The sequence below is a fragment of the Penaeus monodon genome, chromosome 10, assembly GCF_015228065.2.
Source record: "Penaeus monodon isolate SGIC_2016 chromosome 10, NSTDA_Pmon_1, whole genome shotgun sequence".
Lineage (NCBI taxonomy): Eukaryota > Metazoa > Arthropoda > Malacostraca > Decapoda > Penaeidae > Penaeus > Penaeus monodon.
This window is the reverse complement of record NC_051395.1, coordinates 46,895,906-46,906,556: the sequence shown is the minus strand read 5'-3', so window position 1 is coordinate 46,906,556 and position 10,651 is coordinate 46,895,906. Positions and strand designations below refer to the sequence as shown.

Genomic DNA, 10,651 nt, shown 5'->3' with positions numbered 1-10,651 from the left:
AGGGAATATAGTTCTCAGACTTTTGATATTAACCTTCCTTGGAACCAACCACCTAGTAGTTCCCCGAATTGCAAGAAGTAAACACACAGACACATACACACACACACATACACAAACACACACACACACACACAAATTTGTCACACAGGCACACACACACACACACATTCACACCCACACACACTGTACACATCACACACACACACACACACTACACTAACACACGCACACACATCACACACACGATTGATTCAGTTTTAGCCACACACACACACACACAGCAGTAAAACACACACAAAGGAAAAATCTATATATTCTTGTATACCCTATACTGCTGGTTTTGCGCCCAAATATGTTTCTAGTATGAAGAAAAATATATGCATGGTTTTCTGTTCTACACTAATCATGATTTGGTGTCGAAAGAAACCTCTAAAATGGAAAAGTAAATTAATAAATGTCACTTCATTAGTTTCGATAACCTGCTTGCTAAATGGTATAATAGTTATTTTTTACGGTCCACCGAGAAACATTTACATATGTATCAGCGATTTTGCAAAGATTTTTGATTTTGGTTTTAGTCTGCCAATTCCATGCGAGTGTTTAAAGAATGAAGCGCTTTCACGTTTTCAGAAATAAGACAGCTATAATAGTGAAAATTGTTGTGTTGATGGAAAGGGGGACATACTGCTTACCGCGCCTTTACCTCGACACACAACCATTCCAGGAAATCGCATTATAAATATATATCTATCCTCACTACACGAGTCAATGAGGCTAATATTACATGTTTTTTTATTTACTGTTTTGAAGAAATGCGAAGATTAAAATTGGCTGTTCTCCTGTATCTTCGCGTTTCAATACAAATCGTATACTGATATACATTATTGGGGGTCCTTTTTTTATTCTAACACGATCACAGTCTTTGTTACAAACAGCATAGGGTTTTCACGTCTCATTCATAAAATGATATTTTACTCTATGTTTACATTGATGTTGTTCACCGAGATGTAAAAAGTGGGACCCAGCATGGGGGGGTGTACTGAAGTATATTACTATCTGAAGACTGTACACATTACACACACACCACACTACCACCACACCCACATTCACACACACTAGCACAGCTAGTCACCCACTTACACACACCCACACACTTACGCCTACCCACACCAACACACACACTCACGATTACACACACTCTACTATACACGTATTTCAACCACACACACACTACACAGCACACACTTACACACACACTTTATCTAGCACAACACACACAACACACACACCCAACACACCAACACACACAAACACACACCTACACCACACTCACACCACACACACACACACAATCACCTATTAGCAGTTACAACATCCACACACACACACACACAGGGGGTACATCCAACACACACAAATATATATATATATATAGATATATTATATATTATATATATATATCTATATATATATATAGTATATATGTGTGTGTGTGTGTGGTGTGTGTGTGTTGTGTGTGTGTGTGTGTGTGTGTGTGTTGGTGTGTGGTTGTGTTATATATATATATAGTTATATATATATAATATATATATATATTATCTATTTGTGTATTTATTCTTATGTTAAATTTGGACGTCTTATTCTGATCTTTATTTACATTTTAGATCTTATGATAGTATATATATTATATATATAACCTAGTATTATTTATATTATATATAGATAATATAAGTATATATATTATATATATATATATGACATATATAGTTATATTATATAGATATACTATTATATATATATATAGTGTATGTATTTATGTACTATATATATATATATTATCTATCTAATATATAGTAGATATATATATTATATATTATAGACTATATATATATATAATAATTATAGTATATATAAAGGAGGAGGACTTCTCCTCAGTTTTTAATCTAATATTAATTCATGTATTATGTTGTGTTCTGGTTGTGTTGTGTGTGTGTGTGTATTGTGTGTGTATGTATATGGTACTATGTACTGCATATAGAGAGTGAATAGTATTCATATATATATATATATTATAGTTTATATATTAGTATATATATATGATTATTATATATTGCTATATCATTCACTTTTGCGTAGTGATTTCCATGTACATTTTTCTAGATAAAAGAGAAGGCATATAACCAAACATGTTTACCTGATCTATTCAAGTTGAATTGTGTGATAGTATACTGGTTGATTAACAGACATACGTTTGACTCTAAATACTGAAGTTCGCACAACGATGTTAACGCTACCGTCTTTCGTCTCGTGTGTCCGTTCGCGTTTTGGGCATACGACCTTTTTGCTCCCGTTTAAACTTTATATCGGAAATTTCCCCGCTGCATAATCTTTCTGATAACACGAATTAATTTAATACAGCTTGATTCACGAAAACAATAATATTAATATATCCAGTAAATCTACATCTAATAAGCCGATTACTTCACAAACAACATCTTAAACAAAGGAAAATACATCACATTCACTCTCATCAGAACATGAACAGCAAAAAAGATACCATCATTAGAATAATCGTCAGTCATTAAACAATCATAATAAGAAAATAAAGAAGAAAAGAAAAAACTTGAATGAAAGCACCATCTTCACCAACCTCAGTAGTACCAAAGTCGGAAAGAAAAAAGTGGTGCGAATGTGCTGCAGACACGTGTGCCAGCGACGGAGCAAATTATCCTTGTTGTGGATATAAAGTCATATTTATTTGTTTGTATATATGTAACATGAGCTCCTGAGAATCACGGTGACTCCAGATTTTAAGTAACTGAATACTTATAATGTTAGTTTCACGGTGTCCATTTTGTTTTAAGATCTTGTGGGAGTTTAGAGTGATGCAATATATTTATATTTGTTTTTTGGCCTTTTTCAGGTTATGTAATCATTTGTGTTCTTGTAGTGTTTTTGTTGATTATAAATAAAATTCGCCCCATATGTTGCCCTGTCGTTTAGCAGACATGTATTTTTTGACGCATTTTGTCCGGTAAGTTATAGTGACAGTGAATATTTACATGGATCAGTACAGTTTGCGTTTTGTGTCGGCAGTTTTCATGCTTTTTTTTCATTATTTGGAAAGATTAAACATATTTTCATACTTCAGTCAGGTCTTGCACGACAGCCATCATCCACAAGTACAATAAAATTTGTTATTAGAGGATTTCAAAATTTGTAAGAACCCTTCATTCTATGGTCTTGTTGGGGAAAGCGCAAAGAAAAAGATTTTATTTTTGTTGGTTGTTTTTAAGGTAATTCTGCGCAAAAGCATGCTATTCACCTCCTGTATCAGATTCCTTCCTGACCAACAGAGACTCCGAAATTTTTGTTGACCTTGCCAGAGTGCAGATAGACGCAAGGTCTGCGTGCAGTGTCTCTACTAAGTGTCTTACATCAATAGAGAACCGCTCCGATATTCTGACGTTGTCTTGTCTGTCTGGTCTGCTGTCCTTGTTGTTGATGTGCATACAGATTGACTGTTATACTGGTTGCATATTACGGACATTGATCACTAAAAAACTGTGCGTGGGCCAAGGGAATAGAATCTTTTTGATTTTGATGTGTGTACAAGAATACCATAACCTAGATTATCTGTAAATTTTGGAGAGTGTTTTCACCCAAACAACACTGATTTCATTTACGTGTAGCTTGCCAAAGACTTAAGATTCCCCATTATTTATTCTGTTTAACCATGTCAGAATGGGACGTCTCTTCTCAACACTTGATTGTTATTAGCAGTGAGTCTATGAGGACCACAAGTCTTGCCTCAATTTTGCCAGGGCTGTACCCTTAATTATTTGTCAGACATCCCTTGATATATGTTCTGTAGGGACAACTACTATGGACAGCAAACATCATGTGTCGAAAAACGTTCCTAAAAACTAGATTTGCATATCACTAAGTACGATGCTTGATTGTGATCCATTTGTGAACTATAAATTCTTGTAGGAAAATTAAAAAATAAAAAAAATGTTTTCTAATGTACCTTCTTGCACTATTCATGCATATCATGAATGCTTAAAAAATAAAGGTCCAAACTGTTATTTTTACATGTCATAAATTTTTTTGTCATGTTCTTCCATGTCCGTGTGTAGTGGATAAAAATGTAAATTTTGTATGTGTAGTAGAATTTTTTTTTTTTTTTTTTTTTTTTTTTTTTTTTTTCTTATTTCACATTGCTATCCAACCTTAGAATTAATATTTTTTATGTCCTAATATACACAGTGTAATATGCATTTATCTGTTGTTAGTTCAGGAAATAAGTGAATGTATTGTTTACAAAGTAACTGCATCCCTCTAAGATTAATTCTCAATTACACCAGTCGGCACCTTAGGGACACTTCAGATAACTCCGCAAAACATTGCAATGTGAACTGAAAATCCGTTCGTACCCGAGCTTAACCCCCAGGGGAATAACCTCACCCATGACCTGTTTTTTTTCTTTTCTGGTCATGGATTCTATCTTTCTTATATCAGTGAGTGTTAGTATTTGTTTTTTCCTAGTGTTTATGATTTTTTTGATAAGAGACAAGAGTAATTCATTCATTTTACCTTCTCTCTGTATTTAGGACATGGAGGGATTGAATTGTAACATGCAAGTACGGTTTTGGTAAGCAAAAAACAAAAAAAACAAAAAAAAAAAAAAAAAAAAAATATATATATTGAAGTATTATTATTATATATATATGTATATTATAGATATAATATTTATATGTATAGATATATATATATATTATATATATATAATAAGTAATAATGGATTGAAATTATATATAAATTAGCTAATATAGGTTAGTGATATAATTATCGTAATTATCTCTATTTTTTACATATTTTTAGCAACCATTATTTCCTTTAAGTTCATTTATAATTTTTGTTTATATAAAGATACTTTTAGCTTTCCAGGCTTAAAGGCAATATTGGCACATTTGATTGTTGTCTGGTGGCAGCAGGTAGTTGGGAGGAGCGTTCGTCAAGGCTATTGCACCAGGAGATTGCAGGTAGTAAACTTCTCATAGTACAAATAAACAAGACTGTCATGAGTATCATTTTCAATGGATTCGTTAGAATATTTAGCACGAGATTTGCATATGCTTTCACACGTTAACATCTGTATTAGAATCTAAGTTTCATTATGGGAGCTATGTATAGGAACACAGAGATGTTAGGGGAAACAGCTCAAACAGGTTAATCTGTGTGGAGACAAGTGGATGTCTATTTTGTGTGCTTGTTTTTCCTTCAGCTTAAAGTGATGTTGTGATCACTCACAGTTAACTAGTTCCAGGTATCCTCATGTCCTCTCCAGCAATTGGGGACTTGCTGTCTTGCTTTATATTATGTATAAGGCTACGAGTGTTAAATAGTCTGTAAATCACTTCTGTTTGGTCTGCATCATGTAGATAATACCAGCGTTATGTGTCTACCTGTATCATGGATGTTGTACTTAGGGTGTGATATCAAAATTAATAATTTCCTATATTGGCTTTCTGTTAGTTATATTTCTTACCATTTTTTTTTTCATTCAATATAATTTTCTTCTGTATATCAGTTTAAATATAATCTATTTTTTGTCTCTCTCTTTTTTTTCTACTCCATGGATCGCTTTCTTCCTCTTCATATGTATTTCCTCTCTCCATATGTATTCTCTTCCACTTGTCATTCAACACTTCACCACCTCTGCCCAAACCTTAACCTAAAATCCTCTGACAGCCAGTCAAGCAGCAGCGCAGAGAGCGGGAGGGGGAGCTGCAGGTGCCAAGCATTCGGCAACGAACCAGAAGCTGGGGATGAGCCTAGAGGAGGCCAAGCAGATTCTGAATGTTGAGGAACTTGACCTTGAAAAGGTGCAGAAGAACTACGAGTATCTGTTTAACATCAACGACAAAAGCAAAGGCGGGTCCTTCTATATTCAAAGCAAGGTGAGTGGGGGAAACTTTCTTAGTTTTTGTTTGTAGTGTTCTAAAGTAAAAGATGGTTCATACCAAATTGAGGAATTAAGTTTATACATGCAATAGAGAACATTTATATGTATGCCATTATTCTGTTATTTTTTTCCTTTTAATGTCTTTCTCTCTTCTTTTTTCATCTTATTTGACCTTTGTGCAACATGGTAGCTCTGTTGTATTTATATGTGAACAATTCCACTGTTGTCAAAACATAAAAATGCTAGTAAAACAATAAGAAAGCCATAAGGTATCAAATCTCATCATCAGCAGAGAAAAGACAGAGATTCAGCTGATACAAAGTTTTTCTCGTAGATGCCCAGAGGAGGAGCATGGAGGAGCCTAAGTGCAGCAAGGTTCTCACCTGGGATATGGGCAAGGGTACCTTTATCTCAAAGCACCTGCCCAGCCCTGTCCATAAGGCACTTTGCCACAGTCCCCCTCACATGGGATAATGTGCTGTCTGAGCAAAACCGTAATCGCTGTGTCTCTTACATGGAGAAGATGAGGAAGCCAAAAAAGTTGAAATGGGAAACCAATAGATTTGCCTCTGTCCTGATTCCTCTTTGTCATGTAGAGGGAGAGCTGGCTGTACTCTTTACAGTGAGGTCTGTTCAGCTAAGTAAGCACCGTGGGGAAGTGAGCTTTCCTGGGGGGATGGCAGACCCCGATGATAAAGACATCATAGATACTGCTCTGAGGGAAACAGAAGAAGAAATTGGCATATCAAGGTCATGTATTGATGTCTGGGGAGTGATGCCCAGCATACCCAGTAGGGCTCGTAATACTGCTGTCAAGGGGGTTCTGGCTTACATTGGGGAGGTTGACTCCAGCTCATTCACAATATCGGAGAATGAAGTCGAGTCTGTGTTTGCGGTGACGCTTAAAAACCTTTGCGATCCCGAAAACGCAAGGCAGTGCCAGTTCCGCTCGAGGGATATAAAAGGAGGTTATACCATTCCTGTGTTCCTGGGATCAGAGCCTCGTGTTTGGGGTTTGACTGCCATTATTTTGCACATAGCTCTCTCATCACTCCTTCCTGGGCTCTATAAGAACAAGCTTGTTCATCTGCCACAGCTGATGGAATGAATAGTTGCTCTTAGCACTGGAATAGAGTATTATATTTTTATAAGTTTGATTTCCTATAGCTAAATGTGTCTTTGTATATTATGGGTAGAAACAAAAACATTTTATCCGAGGTGCTGATTATAGAATGAGTGAAAGTTGATCTTGATATCATGGAAAGAACTCATGTAAATATATATATAACCACAACCAGTGTTAGCATTATTTCCTCTACATATAACTTACTTGTAGATGGTGTATCTCTGTCTGTTCTGTCAGTCCTATCTTTCTATTTATATATATATATATATATATATATATATATATATATATAATATAGATATAGATATATAAATATAGAAATTTATAGATGTATAAATATATGAATTTGAATTTGAAATTGAATTGAATTGAATATAAATATGAATATAAATATACATATGAATATAAATATAAATATAAATGTAAATATACATATGAATATAAATATAAATATAAATATAGATATAGATATAAATATAAACACACACACACACACACACACACACACACACACACAGCAGATGGTTCGACACCACAGCACAAACAATTACACACACACATGGACACACACACACACACAAACACACACAGGGACACACTACACACACACCACACACACACACACTACACACCACATGCATACTACATATATTATTATCTACATATACATATATGTATGTATATATGTATGCATTATATACACATATATACAAATATATGTTGATATATGTAAGTATGTGTTTATATATGTGTATTATGTATATATATTATGTGTATTTATGTATGTATATGTGTGTTTATATACACATATGTGTGTATGATATTATATCATATGGTTATGTATGTGAATAATGTATATATACAAGGGGCTATCAAAAGTTTGTGGAAAAGGTCCATAACTAAAAATCATATTGAAGAATTTTGATTTCATTGCACCTGAACATTCTTGTACCAACGTGTTATATCGTCTCCATATATCAACCCTTAAATGCAGGTAATAATGCATTGCCTCCAATTAGAGTTCAGGCACCATTCAAGCATTATGGGATCCACCAAAATCAAGGCCAGGACAAACATTAAATTCATGTTGAAACTCAGTTGGGATAATAGGCAAATCATTGATGCTCTGGAAAAACTTCATGGTGACAATGCCTCAAAGAAATCAACAACCTACAAATGCATAAGTCGGTTCAGAAGAGGAAGAAATTAAATTGATGATGAGCCCCACAGTGCAGGCCATCAACGTCAGTTTGGAGGAAAACATTGATGCTGTTCACAACATGATTGAAAAGGATCAATAGCTGAATCAATAGCAGACACACTCAAAATCTCTTTGGCTCTGCATACACAATTCTGATGGAGAGTTTGGGACTAAGTAATCTTTCTGCTCGATAGTTCACTAGGCTGTTGTGCTTAGATAAGCAGCAAACAAGGGTAGATCTCTCAGTGGAAATTTTGAACAAGTGGGATGAGGACTCTGAAGCTTTTCTGCAGAGAATTGTGACAGGGGATGAAACTTGGTTCTACCAGTATGATCCCAAGGACAAAATTCAGTCAAAGCAGTGGCTGCCCAGGGTTGGAAGTGGACCAGTCAGAAAAAGCATTCAAGAGGAAAGGTCATGGCCACTGTCTTCTGGGATGCAGAGGAGATTTTGCTGGTTCACTTCTTTTAGAGCAAGAAAACAATTACATCTGCTTATCATGAATGTGTTTTGAGAAAACTGTCCAAGAAAATCTCAGAAAAATGCCCTGGAAAGCTGCATCAATGCATTCTCTTTCACCACGACAATGCACCCGCTCTCAGCTCTCGGCAGACAAGAGCTGGACTAGGAGAATTTTGATAGGAAATCGTCTGACATCCACCTTACTGCCTGATTTAGCTCCATCCGACTTCTTTTTGTATCCTAAATTTCCCATTGGTTGAAGATGCAAAAAGAGCTCCTCTGACATACCTGCATTTAAGGGTTCATGATTGAACATGTTATAACACGTTGGTACAAGAATGCTCAGTTGCACTGAAATCAAAATCCTTCCATACGATTTTTAGTTATGGACTTTTTCCACAAACTTTTTGAAACCCCTCATATATATATGTGTGTGTGTGTGTGTGTGTGTGTGTGTGTGTGTGTGTGTGTGTGTGTGTGTGTGTGTGTGTGTGTGTGTGTGTGTGTGTGTGTGTGTGTGTGCGCACACACACACACACACACACACACACACACACACACACACACACACACACACACACACACACACACACACACACACACACACACACAAAAGAAGAAAAAAATAACATTCACATTACTTACATAATGAACTGAAACCCTGTGCTTCCATATATATATCATATGCTCAATTATTACATTTTTGATTATGAGTGCAAGATATAAGTTAACTTCATTCTAAATGAATTCTTAACTCCTCCAGTTCATGTGGAAAAAAATACGATATTTGCTTTTAGTCTGAAACACCGGATTTCATTGTAAATTAGTATAATTTTTTTCTTTTCATACCTCAGAAGGATAGTAAAAATATTTTTTACTCTTGTGCACTTATGTCATAATGTTCTCAAAGTATTTTCTCAGTGGAAGGACATGAAATATGCAGTTGTTTTTCCATTTTTATTTGTATTTTATGTAAATTTATTAAGTATAATTTTTGTTAATATATATTTTTTTTCTTTTTTTTTTGTATTAGTACTATATAGGTACTATATAAATACAGTGTGATATGAATGAAATAGGCGAATATGTAATTTTACATTTTAAGCATTATGCTCTAAATTCGTGGAAAATATTAATAATGAAAATTGTATAACAACAGGTTTATCTAAGACTTCCCTCTTTATTTTCATAGAAAAGATTGATAACGAATGTTGTAAGACAACAGTGTCAGCTGGGAATGTATGGAATTACCTCTTAATTTCATATAAAATATTGATAAGAGATGTTGTAGGACAACAATATTATCTAGTAATGTACAAAATTACCTCTTATTATAAAAGGAAATATAAATATGGAATGTATTGGGACGACAGTGTTATCTAATAATGCTCCAACTCACCTCTTCTTTTCATCACTTCAGATTGTGCGAGCAAAGGAAAGGATAGATTCAGAGATGGAAAATATTCAAGAAAATAATGTAAAAGAAGAAAAAAAGAAGGGCAATGATACTTGAAAATAAAAATGTGTTTAAGCTGATATGATCTTTTTTATTTGGTAATTATAGAGTAAAAAAATTAACCCAGGTAACTCCGCGATGAGTTCATATGAAATGATTTGCAATTGTCTTTAAATGTTTCAAAAGCTTAGAAATCATCATTAATTTCATCTATGTTATTTACAGCCTTACTAAAAGGATTACTTATGTGTTGTATATTTTTTTGGTATATTTGTTGATATAGACGTTATATTGGATTACTGATGGGCATCCTTCCATGTGAGAAATGTAACAAACAGCAGAATGTAAATAAAATTAATTTTGTTACCAATCTGTTCTCATTATTTTTACCTTTCATGATTATATTTGTCTTCAGATGTAATACCTCTTTTGAAACC

General features: G+C 34.3%; 1 protein-coding gene across 1 annotated transcript; it reads left to right on the top strand.

The window, feature by feature from the left end:
- Positions 1-4,967: 4,967 nt before the first annotated feature.
- On the top strand, positions 4,968-7,245 carry LOC119578086 (nucleoside diphosphate-linked moiety X motif 8-like). Its single transcript, XM_037925811.1, has 3 exons — positions 4,968-5,045; positions 5,755-5,963; positions 6,303-7,245. Exons 2-3 carry the CDS (start codon positions 5,832-5,834, stop codon positions 7,074-7,076), a joined length of 906 nt encoding a protein of 301 aa, XP_037781739.1. The 5' UTR covers positions 4,968-5,045; positions 5,755-5,831; the 3' UTR covers positions 7,077-7,245.
- The last annotated feature ends 3,406 nt before the right edge of the window (positions 7,246-10,651 follow it).